Raw genomic sequence first — 19,688 nt, forward strand, 5'->3', positions numbered from 1 at the left:
TGTAACTTTAGACCAGCTACCTACTCAATCGATTACCCATTAACAACATAAATTTAACGATTCTTTATAATAATATAATATTAAAAAAATTCTTAGTAAGTGTATCCCAAAAGACCTCAATGCGCTTTAAAATCTAAAACCTTATATAAAGAATGCTATGAAATAATATTGGTCGATAAATATAAAGCACAAACACAGTTCTTTGTGCTTGTTTTTCTGGCAATATTTACAACAGCATTTTCTTCGGTTATTTTGGCATGATGAAAAGGGACTTAACGTATATTCCATGAACGATGCACAGATTCTTTAAAATGTCATCTTGATATATCTTCATTTTTGGTTAACATTTTGGGGTATAAATGTTGGAATTAATCTCAGAGCTGGTTATACATCAGTACTGAAAATTACAATTTTCTTACCTTGAAGGCCTTCTACGTGAACACAAGCTCTCGAGTTGAAAAACACCTAAAAATGTCAGAGACGCAAATCTTCAAAAATATACCTGAACGTTTCACAGAGCAATGCCTAGTGTCCTCTTCTGGCAAGCAGAAAAATGATATATTTGGATTTCTTTGCCTAAATTTCATCATCGAAGGTCAAACTCCTGCATTGTAATCCGCCATATTGAAATTATTTTCATAAGAGCCTTCGGGAAATTTGGTTAGCCTTCTTTATGAGAGAATTATTTAAAACTTAAAATGTTCTGAGCATCGAGTAGATTCCTCCAATTACGAAGCAGACTTAAAGATAGACTCTTCCACAGTCTCTCGCTCGTCCGTTCCGTCTCCACACTTAGAGACTGTAACGGTAGAATGACCGAAGGGAATTATGGGTCCCGAAAACTTGCGTGCTTTGGGAACCAAAATACTCGTCCACAGTCTCTCTCGTTTTCGCCGCCATCTTGAAAATATTGAAACGTCAGATTTTCGCTTACATTTAAAATCAAATGGTAAAAAAGATTCATTTTTCTATTTTTTGCAAGGAATTGTTTGTAATCTTTATGTTATTTATGTTTTTTGTAACTAACAAATTAACTTCGGGTAGAAAGAATGTCCTTGCTCGACGACAATAGATTAATGATTTTCTCTTTATTGCCTTATCGAAAGTGCTTTTTCTTTGCTTATATCTTGTGTTTAACATTTCTATAGGAGCCAAATTCAAGAACTGCTCAAAATTCTTCTTCAACTAACAACTCTAACTCTATAAATGGGGATGATAACGCAACTCAATCCCAGGTAAGCACTAATATTCTTGATCAAAGCAATCTCCTAAATATCTTGTAAAAATTCGTAAAAACGATGAGCCTTACCACATGTAGCAAATAGAAAATATAGCCTGAGAGGCCGGTGTAAATGGCAAATCAAGAGTAGCTGCTGTAGATGTTTACCAAGAGAGTAGCTGGTGTAGATTTTAAAGCAAGGGAGTAGCTGGTATACGGTGTCACGAGGAGCTTAAAAGGACTCGTGGTACCCCGCTGCTTTGGGGCAAATTGTTGCCCAAGTTAACAATAAGAAATGTAAGCTACAACTCTGACTGTGGTTTGACTGGGATCTCCTTTTTAACTGAGGGCGTTATATGTAGCAACACCTTATTTCGCTAACGGTCAAAAACGGCATTGTATTATAAAGCCTTGGCTTTCAACAATACGAGTTTAGCCTACACTTTATCTACTTCATCAGATTTCAGGCAAGCTACTTAAAAAAATGTCTCTAATTCTTGAGTTTACATAATTTTGGCTATAAGTATAATTGTAATTGTAATTTCAATATGTCTTAAGAGAACATAGATCCTTAAAAATATCTTTCAAGTACCAAAGATTAAATGAGATTTAGGTGACGTTATATACATCATCCAGGGAAATCCTGAACCTCCTCATGGATGTTAAAAGAAACTACGTTTGTTTTTAGGGTAAAACAAGAGTAGATGGTGTAGATGGCAAAGCAAGAGTACCTGGTGTAGATAGTAAAGCAAGATTACCTGGTGTAGATGGTAAAGCAACAGTACCTGGTGTAGCTAGTAAAGCAAGGGTACCTAGTACAGATGGCAAAGCAAGAGTAAATGTTGTAGATGGCAAAACAATACTAGATGGTGTAGATAGTAAAGCATGAGTACTTGGTGTAGATAGTAAAGCAAGAGCAGCTGATGTAGATGGTAAAGCAAGAGCAGCTGTAGTAGATGGTAAAGCAAGAGTACCTGGTGTAGATAATAAAGCAAGAGTACCTGGTGTAGATAGTAAAGCAAGATTACTTGGTGTAGATGGTAAAGCAACAGTACCTGGTGTAGCTAGTAAAGCAAGGGTACCTAGTACAGATGGTAAAGCAAGAGTAAATGTTGTAGATGGCAAAGCAATAGTAGATGGTGTAGATAGTAAAGCATGAGTACTTGGTGTAGATAGTAAAGCAAGAGCAGCTGATGTAGATGGTAAAGCAAGAGCAGCTGATGTAGATGGTAAAGCAAGAGCAGCTGATGTAGATGGTAAAGCAAGAGCAGCTGATGTAGATAATAAAGCAAGAGCAGCTGATGTAGATGAAAAAAGCAAGATTAGCTGTTGTAGATGGTACAGCAAGAGCCCCTGGTGTAGATGGTAAAGCAAGAGCAGCTGGTGTAGATGGTAAAGCAAGAGTAGCTGGTGTAGATGGTGAAGCAAGAGCACCTGGAGTAGATGGTAAAGCAAGAGTACCTGGTGTAGATGGTAAAGCAAGAGTACCTGGTGTAGATGGTAAAGCAAGAGTACCTGGTGTAGATGGTAAAGCAAGAGTTCCTGGTGTAGATGGTAAAGCAAGAGTAGCTGGTGTAGATGGTAAAGCAAGAGTACCTGGTGTAGATAGTAAAGCAAGCGGAGCTGATGTAGATGATAAAGCAAGAGTAGCTGGTGTAGATGGTAAAGCAAGAGTACCTGATGTAGAAGATAAAGCAAGAGTACCTGGTGTAGACTTGTGAAGCAAGAGTAGCTGGTGTAGATAGCAAAGCAAGTGTACTTGGTGTAGATGGTAAAGCAAGAGTACCTGGTGTAGATTGTAAAGCAAGAGTTCCTGGTGTAGATGGTAAAGCAAGAGTACCTGGTGTAGATGGTAAAGCAAGAGTACCTGGTGTAGATAGTAAAGCAAGAGCAGCTGATGTAGATGGTAAAGCAAGAGTACTTGGTGTAGATGGTAAAGCAAGAGTTCCTGGTGTAGATAGTAAAGCAAGAGTACCTGATGTAGAAGATAAAACAAGAGTACTTGGTGTAGATAGTAAAGCATGAATACCTGGTGTGGATAGTAAAGCAAGAGTACCAGGTGTAGATAGTAAAGCAAGAGTACCTGGTGTAGATAGTAAAGCAAAAGTACCTGGTGTAGATAGTACAGCAAGAGTACCTGGTGTAGATGGTAAAGCAAGAGTACCTGTGTATATAGTAAAGCAAGAGCAGCTGATGTAGATGGTAAAGCCAGAGTACCTGGGTAGAGGTAAAGCAAGAGTACCTGGTGTAGATGGTAAAGCAAGAGTACCTGGTGTAGATGGTGAAGCAAGAGCACCTGGAGTAGATGGTAAAGCAAGAGTACCTGGTGTAGATGGTAAAGAAGGAGTACCTGGTGTAGATGGTAAAGCAAGAGTACCTGGTGTAGATGGTAAAGCAAGAGTTCCTGGTGTAGATGGTAAAGCAAGAGTACCTGGTGTAGATGGTAAAGCAAGAGTACCTGGTGTAGACAGTAAAGCAAGAGCAGCTGATGTAGATGGTAAAGCAAGAGTACTTGGTGTAGATGTTAAAGCAAGAGTTCCTGGTGTAGATAGTAAAGCAAGAGTACCTTATGTAGAAGATAAAGCAAGAGTACCTGGTGTAGAAAAGCAAGAGTACCTGTTGTAGATTGTAAAACAAAAGTACTTGGTGTAGATAGTAAAGCAAGAGTACCTGGTGTAGATAGTAAAGCAAAAGTACCTGGTGTAGATAGTACAGCAAGAGTACCTGGTGTAGATGGTAAAGCAAGAGTACCTGTGTATATAGTAAAGCAAGAGCAGCTGATGTAGATGGTAAAGCCAGAGTACCTGGGTAGAGGTAAAGCAAGAGTACCTGGTGTAGATTGTAAAGCAAGAGTACCTGGTGTAGATGGTGAAGCAAGAGTACCTGGAGTAGATGGTAAAGCAAGAGTACCTGGTGTAGATGGTAAAGAAGGAGTACCTGGTGTAGATGGTAAAGCAAGAGTACCTGGTGTAGATTGTAAAGCAAGAGTACCTGGTGTAGATTGTAAAGCAAGAGTAGCTGGTGTAGATGGTAAAGCAAGGGTACCTGGTGTAGACAGTAAAGCAAGAGCAGCTGATGTAGATGGTAAAGCAAGAGTACTTGGTGTAGATGGTAAAGCAAGAGTTCCTGGTGTAGATAGTAAAGCAAGAATACCTGATGTAGATGGTAAAGCAAGAGTACTTGGTGTAGATAGAAAAGCAAGAGTAACTGTTGTAGATGGTAAAGCAAAAGTACTTGGTGTAGATAGTAAAGCATGAATACCTGGTGTGGATAGTAAAGCAAGAGTACCCGGTGTAGATAGTAAAGCAAGAGTACCTGGTGTAGATAGTAAAGCAAAAGTACCTGGTGTAGATAGTACAGCAAGAGTACCTGGTGTAGATGGTAAAGCAATAGTACCTGTGTATATAGTAAAGCAAGAGCAGCTGATGTAGATGGTAAAGCCAGAGTACCTGGGTAGAGGTAAAGCAAGAGTACCTGGTGTAGATGGTAAAGCAAGAGTACCTGGTGTAGATGGTAAAGCAAGAGCACCTGGAGTAGATGGTAAAGCAAGAGTACCTGGTGTAGATGGTAAAGAAGGAGTACCTGGTGTAGATGGTAAAGCAAGAGTACCTGGTGTAGATAGTAAAGCAAGAGTTCCTGGTGTAGATGGTAAAGCAAGAGTACCTGGTGTAGATGGTAAAGCAAGAGTACCTGGTGTAGATGGTAAAGCAAGAGCAGCTGATGTAGATGGTAAAGCAAGAGTACTTGGTGTAGATGGTAAAGCAAGAGTTCCTGGTGTAGATAGTAAAGCAAGAGTACCTGATGTAGAAGATAAAGCAAGAGTACCTGGTGTAGAAAAGCAAGAGTACCTGTTGTAGATTGTAAAACAAAAGTACTTGGTGTAGATAGTAATGCAAGAGTACCTGGTGTAGATTGTAAAGCAAGAGTATCTGGTGTAGATTTGTAAAGCAAGAGTAGCTGGTGTAGTTGGCAAAGCAAGTGTACTTGGTGTAGATGGTAAAGCAAGAGTACCTGGTGTAGATGGTAAAGCAAGAGTACCTGGTGTAGATTTGTAAATTAAGAGAAGCTGGTGTAGATGGCAAAGCAAGTGTACTTGGTGTAGATAGTAAAGCAAGAGTACCTGGTGTAGATAGTAAAGCAAGAATACCTGATGTAGATGGTAAAGCAAGAGTACTTGGTGTAGATAGAAAAGCAAGGGTAACTGTTGTAGATGGTAAAGCAAAAGTACTTGGTGTAGATAGTAAAGCAAGAGTATCTGGTGTAGATGGTAAAGCAAGAGTATCTGGTGTAGATGGTAAACCAAGAGTACCTCGTGTAGATAGTAATAATAATAATGATAATGATAATAACAATAACAATAACAATAATAACAATAATAACAATAATAATAATGATATTTATCTTAGACACGATTGATATTACAGCATGGCTGATGTGTTCGTGTATAATTTTAAGACTATAATGAGACTAAAGTCAAGTCCTTAATAGAGTTGATATTATAATAGATATAGAAGTTATTTGCATATTTTCATTATTCATTTACATAATTACACAAAAGTCATATTTTGCATTTTTCTGTTGCATTGTTAACTTAAGTCATTAAAGCAAGAGTAACTTGTGTAGATGGTAAAGCAAAAGTAGCTGGTGTAGATTGGTAAAGCAAGAGAAGCTGGTGTAGATAGTAATAATAATAATAATAATAATAATGATGATATTCATTTAGACACGATTGATATTACAGCATGGCTGATGTGGTCGTGTATAATTTTAAGACTATAATAAAATAATAATTATTGGAGACGAGAAGAAAACATTAAAATAAGTGAATAAAGAAATCGATGAATAAGATAACATAAGATCAAACTAAAATCAAGTCCTTAACAGAGTTGATATTATAATAGATATAGTGGTTATTTGCATATTTTCATTATTCACTTACATAATTACACAAAAGTCATATGTTGCATTGTTCTGTTGCATTGTTCTCATAAGTCAGGAAAGCAAGAGTACCTTGTGTAGATGGTAAAGCAAGAGCATATGGTGTAGTTGTGATAATGAGAGGTGTAAAGAGTTAATTTCCTCTATAAAGAACAAACTTACTTTAGATCAGTGCGAACAAATAATTCAAAAAATTACAACTTTGCTGATAGGAATGAAATTGCAGATAAATATAATTTATATTCTAAAACTGGTAATAATTTAGCAGCCACAATTCCTAATGCAAACAAAAAAGTTTTAGGGTATATGTACTATTTATCACACCCATGCCGTCATTCACATTTTTTAACTTTCTGTTTCGCATCTCGAAATACAGTCCATTATATAGCTGACTTTAATTTGAATAAGGCAAATGGCCCATATAAATTTATTAAACCCCTTGTTTTATTGAAATGACTCAAAGATGTCAATGTCTTGTTTTGGAGTACCTAATCAATTATTCCTTCATATCTGGATCTGTTCCAGATATTCGTAAGGTAGCAATGTCCACTACTTGTTAACAACTATAGTTCTATTCCACTCTTGCCAATCTTTCACAAAATATTAGAAAAAATAATGCATAATAGATTAATGCTTTATTTACTAAAACATTCTATTATTTTTGAAGGTCAATTTGGATTGCAACCGAATCATTCTACTGCTCATGCACTTCTATTTCTTAATGATAAAACTTTAAGGTCCTTTGATCAGGTTAAGTTTTCTTGTGGAATTGCCTTAGATTTATTTAAAGCCTTTGATACAGTAAATCAAAACATATTATTTTATAAATATGAACCATTACGGTATACGCGGCTTAGTAAATACTTTCTTGCTTCTTACCCTGTCTAATAGGAAACGGTTGGTCTCTGCTGGTGGCACTTCCCCATGTCACTTAAATATTAATTGTGGGGTTCCACAGAGATCAGTCTTGGGACCAATTCTCTTTGTTATCAAATATAAATGATAAATACAGAGCAAGTAAATCATTTGACTTTCATCTATTTACAAATGAATCAAATCTGTTTGCCTCTGACAATAATTTACATAATTTAGAATCTAGTATTTCGAGCAACTTCACTTTCGAGCAACTTTGAGCAACTTTTCATTTTCTAGCAACTTTCGTTCTTTTTTTAACTTTTACATGAATTTAAACAAATTATCACGCCAAATAAGGACAAAAATTGAGTTTTTTTGTTGTTTTTTTTTTTTTACTCTAATGATTTCAAAACTTGTCTTTGCAATTTGTATACACTTTGTGAAGTTCTGATCTTCCTGTGGTAAACTGCTATGCATGTGGACAGCGGTTGTAAAATCTAAAATGTAAACAAAATGGCGGAAGAAGCCACATGCTCGATTAATTCTGACACAGAACAAAGCCCATTAACAATAGCAGCCAATGCTGGAGCTAATTTGAGTGAGCCAACGAAAGCTAGTATTGCGCGAGAAAGAAAAGTGCAGAGCAATCATGCAGAAAAGAAGAGAAATGTCCGCGGTACAGTGAAGTAGATACAACAGGAACAAAAGATAAAGCCTTTATACTTCTATTAAAGCTGACTATAACATGATTGACCATAAATTTGCTTATATATTGCTTATCTATCACATGATTAACTACAAATTTATTATAGTACGGTATTTATAACACTGATTTATAAATTTGTATAAAATATTATATAGTATATTTAGTATTACCCTCAGTAAATATAGACATTACTTACTTATTCACTGGATTCTATGATATTAAACCATCAAATTGATTGCAAATATGAACTTTTTATTGAGCACCTTTAGAGCAACTTTGAGATTTTTGAACAACTTTTGAGCAACTTTTGGATTTATTTAGCAACTTTTGAGCAACTTTTTGGACTTTTTGGGGCAACGTTTTGGACTTTTTGGGGCAACTTTTTGGACTTTTCGGAGCAACTTGTGGACAGCCCTATATAAACACAAGAATAAAATATTTTGACGTTTATTAAATGAAATAAATAATAAATAAAGCGAGTTTTCTGTTTTGCATATCATTAAAGTGCTCATGAACCCTTCGACAATACTTTCAGTACTAGTTCTGCATAACGTAAATAGTTGATTGGTAAAATATTTCTTGAATTGAGTGATGCGTCTCTAAGTTATGAAGGTTTATACTTCCAATATGCTAATGATGGTGACGTCAGGTAAGGTATTTGAGTGTTTTTGTTGTAACTAGTAATACTAAATGCTGGCCATTTTGAAAATAAAAATTGTAAATAGCTTTCATGTAAACCATGAGTAAAATAATGATGCTTTTTAAATACTGTTTCTATAAACCAGTTCAATTTTGTATATTTAATTAAGCCTTAATAGACGTCACACTTATTAGCATATTGGAAGTATAAACCTTCATAACTTAGAGACGCATCACTCAAATCAAGAAATATTTTACCATTCAACTATTTACTTCGTGTAGAATCAGTACTGAAAGTATTGTCGAAGGGTTCATTTGCACTTTAAATATACTGAATAAATTAGGTATTGTATAAATGCAAGTCAAATGAAAATGCAAGTCAAAGGTGTTAATATTCACACCTAAGGTGTTAAAACAACACAGTTATCCCAAAGGCTTTTTTTAATAAACCTGTGATATTTCTCTAACTTTGTTTGCAAACGTGTCTAAAATAAGCAATAATACTGACCCTCATATGATAATAAAACAGAATTAAAGAAGCCAAATTACAAAGAAAAAATTCCGAGCTCTAACTGAAGTGATCCGATTTTTCTGCGATAAAATTTGAACAAAATACTTTTCTGCTTTGAGCTCTTTTAACCCTGATCTTTGATACCTATTTTGAATCTCTAGCAAAAATCATGCTGAAATGATAAATATAAACAAACTTATTCAAGAACGTGGCCAAGGACATTACAGCTGTAGGTAGTCATGGTCATACAGGCATTATAAAGGTTAGAAAGATAGAAGAAAAAAAGGCTTCTTATACTTTTTCTTTTGCAAAAACTTGCTATGGCAAGTGTTTCGATAAGCTCAGATTTGGAATGGTATTGATGAAAGCTATAAACCTCTGTCGATGCAGTGTTTCAACAAAAAAAAAGCTCAATATTTACCTTCTGCTAATCTTTTAAGCAACATATATTGAAGAGTTTCTTGCTTTCACATATTCATGATAATATATTAACAAACGATACATACTTTGTTTAGATGCTCCTTTTATGTCTTTTTGCCTTTTTTGTTTGTGCGTGTTTTGGTACTTATTATGAATCATTATTTTTTTCATATATGCTTTGGCTATTTTTAATTTATTTCCTTATTGCATCATTAAGAGCGAGTCCACCTGAAAACCATGCAATGCTGAAAAATGTGTCTACATGGGGTATCTCCGATTATCTTGATATTTTGCACAGTTATGTACTTTGATGTGATTATTAAATGTGTGGAATATCAGACGAAAATTTTAAAACGCCAAGAAGATATGGATGTCGAATGAATCATGCCCAGACAAATTATGCAAATTACTGGAAATTAGAGCGAAATTCACAATAACAGTTCTCTAAAACTACAGCTCTTTTCGAAATGGAAACTTATACAAGTGTAGTATATCTATTGAACACTAAGATGAAGGTATCAAACTATCATTGCAATTCGAAACAAAATAATTAAGGTAATTTACGATTAAGTCGTTGGAATCGAAATTTAAAACAGGTATTTTTGGCCTGAAATAAACATCGTATATTCTCGCTGCGGCGGGCTTCTAAAAGTACGTAGTTTGATTTTTCTTTACTATAGATAATAGGAAACAAGTGCACGAAAAAAAATTTTTGTAAAGTATTAACTGTGAAGCATGAGAGCACCGCAAATATTGCGTGATTTAGCGATTATCTTACACAACGAGCTAATGGCTGATTACAACAAAGATGACTCATCAAATGAAAAACCGTTGCAAACCAGTAGTAAATAAAGGAAAACAATCTAGAAGAAGTCAGATATTTAGCTCTGCTACTTACTGTTTGTGAGAGAATGATACAACATAAACAAAGTCAAAAAGCCATACACCAAAATACAGTACACATTTATTGATCTGGACGTCTTTAGATATTGATATATATCTTCAACACAAGAAGTTTAAAAGACATTTGTTTAGAAAAAAATCAAAATACAACAAATATAATCCTCCAAGTGGTACTATGGCCATTCAAAGCCGACCATTTCATGTTTTAAGCTGCAACATCATATTGTTATTACATGTGCGACATCATCTGAAACTAGTTTCCAGTGCCCTTAAATTTTTGCTAGAGTCATCGCAAGGTCCTCCCATAATACATTCTAGCTCGACCGATTAAAGAAGTCACAAAGTGAGCTCCCTCAAGACTCTCTCCCGCAGATTATATCTTTCGGTCGTACGCACGGCAACTTCGACTTCTTCCTCTTCTTCTTCAGTTAAAGGTGCTGGTGGTCACTGACCAAGTTTTTTCATCCCCGCCAGTCTTGAAAAATAGCTAGTGATCTGCTGTACCGTTAGCCAATCTTCTTTATCAAAGACTCGTTTCCCGTTACTATCACGCATGGAACGTATTCGTGTCGATGTTTCTGCTTGCGTCACTTTCCTACCTGTGTCCTCCCCAATCAGGAACTGCCCTACAAGGTAGCTCTTCACGTGCAGGGGAAATCGGTTGCACTGCTTCGATTTTTTCAATGCCCAGCCGGTCACTAGATCAGGAACATGTACTTCTTCTGAATTAGAAGCCGAGCTAACCATTGGTGGACACGAGGGGTTTGGAGGTTTTAGAGAAGTGCATTTTTGCGCCCATTTCCGTCATATTTGATCATACTGTGATTCTTCGTGAAGCTTGAATTCCTACTTTCCAATATCAAGGTGCTGTTTAAGATAGCGACTGCAGCTATATGCTTTAATACATCCATCTTCGGGACAATAAAACTTGACAGGTTCTTTGTCTTTTATATCAGGGATATTTGGCTCATTATTTGCAGCTGGACATGAAGAAGGTTCCACTATAGTTTTCTTTAAAATGCCAGACGTCACTTTTGGTTCAAGAAATGGCCGCGTTACGATTACGCCCGTCTCACCTTGAGGACGGCCAGTCTTCGATATTTTCATACCCTTTCCGATATTCCACGCCTGCCATACCGTCATTTCTCCATCAATGTTATATTCGAATTGTTTAAGCTTGCTAATGCCTTTTAATTTAAAAGGTTTCGTGGCACTTTGTATCTTTGTATCTAGCTCAATTATAGTAGCTTCGCATCCTTTCAACCCTCCATAGGAATCAATAGCTTCTTTCAGATGTTCAGCAGAAGTGATATCATGACCTAGTAGGTAAAAATAGTTATGCATTAATTAAAGTAAAGTAATATCACCAGCCATATTCCCTGCAATAGATTTACGTTGAAAAAAAAAAAAGAATAAAGTTGCGTTACCTTCATTCAAATATCTGTTAATATGTGGCTTAAGTGGTGCAATATTTCTGTCGCAGACGTCTTTACCACTATTTGCCTCACTGAAACTGTAGTTCTTCAGAATCAGCCCTTGTTTCTTAGCAATGGTATGAATACATGTGATTAAGGCAGCATTATGATAGCAACGCAATTCATTACATTCTTACTAAAAGACAAATAAAGTACCTCGAAGTCGTTTTCTCTGTTACTAGTTGCTTTTGCTATACAGGCCGAAACGTGCCAACTAATTCCCTTTTTCCCAAACCACTCGTTCTGGGTTTTACGGTACTTTCGAGGGAGCCATTTCATTGCCCAATCCATTATGATCAAAGTCTGTTCGTAAGTAAGGTTGTCAAGAACTTCTCTTTTGGCCCTTTCTTGGTTGATAGCCCTGACAATGTGTGATTTCTAATCTAGGATTTTCTCTGCTGCTTTTTCGGCATCATGTTTTAGCTCTTCTTGTTGCTCTGGATAAATAGGAATAATAAGGTTAAAATAGCTATTTGAAGCACCTGTAGATAAGTCCGGCTATTCTGTATGAATATCGTTACAATAGTTCCTTTGCAGCTAGAGTTCAAGTGACCTCACCTACCTTAAATCAATCAGCAGTGCCAAACTGATGCCCAGAAATGGAAAGGACAGGTCGAGTTTAGTTAGACGACAATTAGACGACAATTTTTCCGAATTTAATTCCAAGGGTCTTTCGCCCGGAATAACCTCGTTTCCAAGCACTATAACTTATCTATATTTCTATATCTTCATGTATTTCATTAGTGCCATGCGGTCTACATATTCTCATCTTTGATTTGTTTTTAGGTAGGTGAGGTCACAAGACCTCTAACTGCAAAGGGTCTATCACTTAAAGGGAAGAGGGAAGAAATTATACCTTAAAGATCGAGTGCTGATTAAAAATGAAATAATAAAATATTTATGGTACTCTGTTTATCATCGAAACATATTGTGATGAAGCAAATTGAACACACCCTAAATGTAACACTGAAAACGATGCAAAACTTTGTTCGTAGACACAGGCGCTCGTTATATAAAGCTTTGACTATACCTGTATGAAATAGCCTTTGAGTCGAGCTCTCGGAAAATATATCTTCACAGACGTCTGTGCAGTCCTGACGCCGATTACATAACATATCATGATCATGTTTACAATCTGACTTATACTGATTTTCATTTGAAGACAGTGCAAATCGTATACAATGATCAGCACAGGGATTTTCCTCGATTACATGGAGTTTGTAATCAGCTTTCAGATATCTCTTAGCTGTTTGAATCCTTTGTATGAAGTTGTTGGCATGATCAACAGATAAACCTGTACACATAAGAAAAGGGGTAAGAAGATCTTAAATAAGCCACTTAAGAGTCAGAAAAGAGGGTCGTAAGATAATTCATCACATTTGTTGTAAAATAGATGTTTACCGAGGGATGCCATGGTATGTATGATCATTTCCATGGTGTCAAAAGCTGACGCTCCTTCAGTCGCTGTGTTGTCTAGTCCTGCAAGACTTTTCTCTTGAGACGATGCACATACCTATGGAAAAATACATTGAGATCAGATATCAAATTATTATACGTCATGTAAATAAATGAATGAACGGTCGGTCGGTCGGTCGGACGGTCGGACGGTCGGACGGACGGACGGATAAAAGAGTGGATGTAGGGAGGGAGGGAAGGAGAGAGGGAGGGAGGGAGAGAGGGAGGGAGGGATGGGTGGATAGATCAATAAACGTACAAACGAATAAATGAACATACACACTGCATGAAAATTAACCATAAGCCTGGACTCCGCAAAAATCTGTAGCCTAGTAATTAGATTATCCGTGTAGTACGCAGATAGCCTGCGTAGGATCATGCGTTCGATTTCTATTTGGAGTTCAGATTTTTGGTGTCACGTGTTCCTTATGATTTTTTTCATTTAGTGTCTTTTTTATTTAGAAATAATTTAATTTCTTTCATTGAAAAGATATAATATTTGTTTGATTTTAAATGCATACCTTTAAAATGGAAAAGAGCGTTGATCGTCCAAGTGGTGTAAAGCCTTTTTCTTGGCAATATGATTCATAGAGCCTTACCATTCTTGAATTTACCACAGTCCGAACCATGTTTGGTATTTCGATTACTTCTCCATTCGACAACTTTAGCTTCCTTGTTCCGTATGCCACGTCCTGAAGATAATAAGGGCTGCTGATGAAATCTATAAAATGATCGACTTTCTTTTCATCTAACCGATAACGAATCACAGGGTTTTTTCCTTCGCACAAATTTTCAGCGACTGCGTATTTTCTTGCTTCGTCGATTCGCCATGTTGTTAGTCCAGGAACCATTGCCTTGAGTTGCGTTTTGGTGTAGTGCTTGACGAAGATTGACAACAATGTCAGTTTGGTGTGCCGTGATGTGGCCCCATTGTATAGTGAAATGAGCGTCTTCATGACATCATTTTCAGGTCTGTCGTCAATTGTTGAAGAAGATACCGTTATTAGCCCGAGAAGTTCTTCAGACTGTCCGGGCGCTATGCATTCAAGAGTTGTTGTGACAACTTCATTGGCCTTTCGTTTAATATAAGAACGAGTGCTTCTGGCAACGTCTGTTATGGCTTAGTTTATGGTTTACTTGAAATCGCACCGGGCTCACTCGCCCTTCACTCAAACTGGTAATGTGTCGATTCAGGGTTTGAAGTTTACGGTTTGGAAGGGGAGTAGGCATGTATTCTCGATCAGATTAGTCAGCTTTATCATTCAAAGATAAAGACTCTGTTCGACTGACTAAATGAGACACTGGTGACGTCAAATCATCATGCTTGCTTTCTAACTTAAAGTATACCCCTGGTTGCGCCTATAAATAGATACATATATGGATAGGACTTAAGCTGCGTTTACACCATACCGGACGATAAAAACACATGCAGACATACGAACCTCTGTTCGCTTTGTTCTTGTGATGGCCGCCACTTCGTCATCGCTGTCGGCTAGGGCTAGGGGAGGTATAATACCTTTCTCTTCGTTCAAGCTACAGGCTGAGTCTTGCAACTGGCGGGATAAAATGTAAACAAGACAAAAATTAAATGGACTAACGACCCTTCTAGATCTGGCACATCTGCATCTGACTGACCGACTGACCGACTGACCGACTGACCGACTGACCGACTGACCGACTGACCGACTGACCGACTGAACCGACTGACCGACTGACCGACCGACCGACCGACTGACCGACCGACTGACCGACCGACCGACCGACCGACCGACTGACCGACTGACCGACTGACCGACTGACCGACTGACCGACTGACCGACTGACCGACTGACGACTGACCGACTGACCGACTGACCGTACTGACCGACTGACCGACTGACCGACTGACCGACTGACCGACTGACCGACTGACCGACTGACCGACTGACCGACTGGACCGACTGACCGACTGACCGACTGACCGACTGACCGACTGACCGACTGACGACTGACCGACTGACCGACTGACCGACTGACCGACTGACCGACTGACCGACTGACCGACTGACCGACTGACCGACTGACCGACTGACCGACTGACCAACTGACCGACTGACTGACTGACTGACTGACTTAAACATGGGATAAATAAAATCATACCTGCGATACTGAGCCCTCTAGAGTTCTTCTGTGAATTCCTAAACATTTCATGCAAATCCCTGCATGAAACAATGGTAAACAACGTTCTGAATTAGCTTTTTCATAAATCTAATTAGCAAAACTGAGGAATAAAGTAAATAAAGCAGTACCTTGACCGATTTCGCACAAAATCCCCCAACTTTCAAATATTTCTGATGACAGTCGCTTTGTTACGCCTCTAACCGGTTTTTGTTTGCTGTCGTGAGCTGGATGTTTGCATGATTTGCTTGGACGCCATCCCAGCCCAAACTGATCTCTGTGGAGTGGGCATATTGTGAAAGTGTCCACATCCTCTTCATTGAATAATCCCGCTCTGAGAAGACACAACTTCTATTCCACGTTCACATCATTCGGTGAAGTCTGGAAGCAGCCTTTTAGATGATTTGAGACATTATTTGTACATGATTTTAGTGGAAGAAAAAACGTCTGTTTGTTGTTTCGCCTAGAAATCCCACAAGATTTTTTTCGAATATTTTTGGAAAGAGCAAAACGCCATTGCATTATCAGAACCAAAACAAGGTTCTCATATAGTTAAAGAAATGATTGAAGGATAATTAACTATCGATCGATACGTCGCTTTTATTGTCTCCACTGTTAATTTATGCAAATTTGGTGTGTATTTAAATACGTCTAATAAAAACACATTCGAAGCAAGAAGTCTATAAGAAGTCTATAAGATGTATTAAAGCACAGGTAGCCCAAGCTTGGTTTCTGTGGTGTCCTGTTATAAGGAAATGTATGGAGATTCATCAAAAATTTCAATAAAATCATTGAAACGTGAAATAAAGCCTCGAAATTTTACCCGATCATTGCGAAATAGCACTTCTTTTGCTCTGCGTGGTTATTTTTTGAATTTAGCCCGTTTTAAGATTTTTTTCCCCATCAGTAAGAAATAAGAGAAGGTTGGAAACTCGAGTCCCAAAAGCGAACCATCACGGGTCTTTGAAACCTCGTACGTCTTCGAATTTTCTTTCCGGCGCCAAATTTTAGTCATGACCCTTCTCTCACATCCCTATAGAACCGAGAAAGTCGCATTAGAGATTAGTCTTCGCGTCTTTAAGCCATGAAATTTGCCTGTACTCACATACTACCTCGCTTGTTCTGACCCGTACTTGGAGCTCACTGTACACCAATTCAACGGATTTCTTTCGGCAATCGATGTGGACTAGTGAATTCTAAAATACTTTTTATTTGTTCTTTTGATTTTATCAATATTTCCCAAGGCCATTTTTTCTGTCATCTTGAGTGTTGACGTATACATGCTTTCTTTCTTTTCAGCCAAACATTGATGTTCGAGGTGGAGCGGCAAAGAAAATACCAATAGAACATGACGAGGTAAGCATAACGCTTTTTATAATACCTCTCACCCTCCCTCAACCCTCCAATAACCCTCCTATTATCCAAGGTCATTATAGCATTTCAATAGTTAAAACGATATGTTTTTCCATAACATAAAATAATTCACGTAAAATATATGCATTTGTCTGCAGACGGATCCCCTGCCTGGCTACACTGCGAATGGTCATCGCGTAATGCAGCCGGAGGACGAGTCAAATCATTGACAATCGCAACTTGGTAATAATAGCTTAACGAATATGATAAATAACAATTGTTGGTCGTCCTGGTTCAGATAAAAGAAAACTTTATAGCAGATATATCATAGTTCAAACTATTGTTGCATTTAGGTCAATTTCTATAAATTTATTGTACTTTTGACCCAAATGCCTCGACTTGAAACAAGGCATTATCTGGTATTGTCTTGGGTAAAGGAGATCCAACTCCATTTGGATGACAAGGCATTTTATTGTCATTTCCATACTACCAAACAACCTTTTAAATCTTGAATGTGTTTCCCATTTCAGACCATTTGTCAATCCCTTGACAATTAGATTCTTTGTTTGAGTTGTATCCATAATCATGTGTCTTCTCAAGTGAAACTGTTAAACAAAGAAATGATACTCTAGGGAATGACACGTGGTCTGAAATGAGAAAACATTAAGCCACAAATTGTTCAGCTATGATTTTTCTGGTAATAATTCCTTCCTTTCCTCTCCCATATAACCTTTCTAATTGATAAATTTCAAACATTTTCACCAAATCGTCAGTCTAAGAGGTATACATATAATATTTATGGCAATATTCACCAGGAGCTGCTGCTTCGTTTCTTTTTTGAGTTTGTAAATGTGTTCCTTGATTAAAGACTCATTATTCAAGGTTAACCTCATTTCATCGTCAGAATATACCAGGGGGAAAAATGAAAAAAAGAAAAGAAAAAAATTCAGTAAAATACCAGATAAAGTAAAAAAATACACAATACACAATATAACAAATACTTTTGATTTCTAGACCTTCACAGAACCACACTGGATATTGTACACTAATTGAGGCTAATCCTGTGCAACAGAGAATACATAAGAAGAGACCTACAGTCAATGTGATTAGCGTTGTCCACCGAAAACTGACATTTACACATTTACACATTTAGTCATTTAGACATTTAGAAATATCACGTGTTTTCTCGAACGTCCTGGCATAAACCAAACGCTGAAATACCATTCTCCATCTTAAATCCTCACTAAATGGTCGGGGCATTTTAGATTTTCGATTCATGAGTTGAATTTTACATTTAAAGTTCAGGCTGACGCACACGAAGCATAGAATACATAATGAAAAACGTGAATGTCTAAATGTGTAAATTTCTAAATGTCTAAATGTCTCAATGCCTTTTTTCGGTGGACAACGTTAATTACAATGACTGTATATTTTAGATAGGTGTTGAGTAGTAAAAGTGTTTAAAAAAGGTACAAGTTTTGTTTTATTTTTTATTTATTTTTTAATGAAAAGGTCTAAAGACAAGTTACAATGTAATCAGTGACTCATTCTTAAAAAGAAATAAAGGTAGTTATTTCATAAATTCTTAAATATATAATAGGTTTTGAATATCTGTTAATAAATTAATAAATTTACTTGCTGTTGCTCAATACTTATATACACATTTCAAATATATTTAGGCACTGTCTAAAAGCGGAGCTCCCGATACGGAAGTCACAGGGAGAACAATTTGAATGAAACTGAAACGTAAAAATAAGATCGGGGGAAAATTTTCAATTATATTTTATTCGAGATGAAGATAATGTCTCCCATAATAAAAACCATGCAGTGAAATCGAATTGAAATGCACTACATTGTTTTCTTTGCGCAAGTATACTCTCCCACTTAGGAATTTTGTACACAACTTACTACCACACCCTAGTTTTGTTCTTGGAAGATTCACTTCGACAAAGTTTTCCAAGGCCGACAGTTTTAGGTTTGAATCTCTTTTACTCAAAAAAAAAAAAAAAAAACAAAGCTAGCTACAGATAATCCAAAACAATATCAAGTTTAGTGAAATTTGCCCCGGATGTCTTTCATTGAAATTGAAAATCTGGAGATTTAGGGCAAATCAAGACCAAAAAACAGACTTGAAAACTGGTTAAGAAGGTGAGCATAAAATAAGCTTACTTTAATAACGTCTTTTACAGAACGAGACGAAGTTTACATTCAGTTAAACTTGACAAGAACAACTGAAACAAAATAGAAAATAATGCAAAAGGCAATGCAAAATACAAAATGATGAATTTCTTGTCAGTAATTTGGCGTTTGTAAATGTTTTTGAATATTTTTTTAGCTTTTTAAAGTGAAAGTCTAGAAACTCTTTTTACATTAAAGCTCATTTAAGCTCATTTTTATAATCATACTTGCGCGAACAGCTTAATAAAACAATTTTTGAATGAAAGTCTTCTTTGTTTGCCGATGGGACCCCACGATAGAAGGCGAACAAAGCTGCATTTTTATTGAACGAAAAACATACGATAGTTGGTTAAAAACAACCGAATTGTTAAAGATTTACGAAGCTAAATAAAGGACGAATATTTGTTGTAATATGCTCTTCGTGTTATTTTTCCTCCAGCATTGAAACTGAAATTAAGCTTATCTATAGAAATATAAAAAGTTGTGAGAGAAAGTCTTTGATTTGTCGATTCGTCGAGAAAAATGCTTGTCAAAAAAATAATAATGTACGGACGGAAGTGACGTCAGCCAGGCCATGAAAAATCAACTCGATAGTTTACCATTATTTCTTTAGTATGGTGCTCCGCTATAAGAAGAGAAGACAAAGAAACTAAGTTTAAAAGAACATTACTATCGTTGAAGTTTTGTTCAGTGACGTAGCAAGATGTCTTAAGGAGATGGACTGGGTAGGAGCACGCATTTTTGGTGTCAAACGTCTCGCCATCCACATGGATTTCATCAATAAAATCATGGATAGAAGCACTCAGCTGCACAAAACCAAATATTAAAGTAGTTTGGGACCTTTCCTACTGCGCATCCATTTCGCGCACCTCGTTTATG

The 19,688-nt window shown here is 36.9% G+C and overlaps 1 protein-coding gene, 2 long non-coding RNA genes and 1 pseudogene across 7 annotated transcripts in view; 1 reads left to right on the top strand and 3 right to left on the bottom strand.

Annotated features, from left to right (window-relative positions):
• Window positions 1–7,348, bottom strand: part of LOC116299374 (uncharacterized) — an 8,835-nt gene extending 1,487 nt beyond the window's left edge. Inside the window, exons 1-2 of the long non-coding RNA XR_004197462.2 lie at window positions 7,037–7,348; window positions 420–465 (exon numbers count right to left, since the gene is read on the bottom strand). This is a non-coding gene — a long non-coding RNA (uncharacterized LOC116299374). The remainder of the gene's footprint in view (window positions 1–419; window positions 466–7,036) is intronic.
• LOC116299372 (uncharacterized) overlaps window positions 1–18,265 on the top strand; it is a 22,648-nt gene extending 4,383 nt beyond the window's left edge. For 2 of the 5 annotated variants that reach the window (XR_016119150.1, XR_016119151.1), the window contains exons 2-5: window positions 1,149–1,235; window positions 16,578–16,634; window positions 16,790–16,874; window positions 17,646–18,265. Coding sequence is in view for 2 of the 5 variants with exons in the window: in XM_089026654.1 (XP_088882780.1) it covers window positions 2,527–2,940 (414 nt within the window). In the remaining 3 variants the exon portion in view is untranslated. Of the gene's footprint in view, window positions 1–1,148; window positions 1,236–1,907; window positions 2,943–16,577; window positions 16,635–16,789; window positions 16,875–17,645 lie in introns of those variants that run through there. The other 3 variants (XM_089026654.1, XM_089026655.1, XR_016119152.1) reach the window with 2 other exon arrangements.
• Window positions 7,954–9,414, bottom strand: LOC148912877 (uncharacterized). Its single transcript, XR_016119153.1, has 2 exons — window positions 9,290–9,414; window positions 7,954–8,132 (listed from the first exon to the last, which is right to left on the bottom strand). It is a non-coding gene; the product is annotated as an uncharacterized LOC148912877 (long non-coding RNA).
• Window positions 10,498–15,570, bottom strand: LOC116299370 (uncharacterized; annotated as a pseudogene).
• Window positions 18,266–19,688: the final 1,423 nt, after the last annotated feature.

This window comes from Actinia tenebrosa, unplaced genomic scaffold (genome assembly GCF_029948245.1).
Source record: "Actinia tenebrosa isolate PJP-AT-01 unplaced genomic scaffold, QUT_ActTen_1.0 PGA_scaffold10__47_contigs__length_13832649, whole genome shotgun sequence".
NCBI lineage: Eukaryota > Metazoa > Cnidaria > Anthozoa > Actiniaria > Actiniidae > Actinia > Actinia tenebrosa.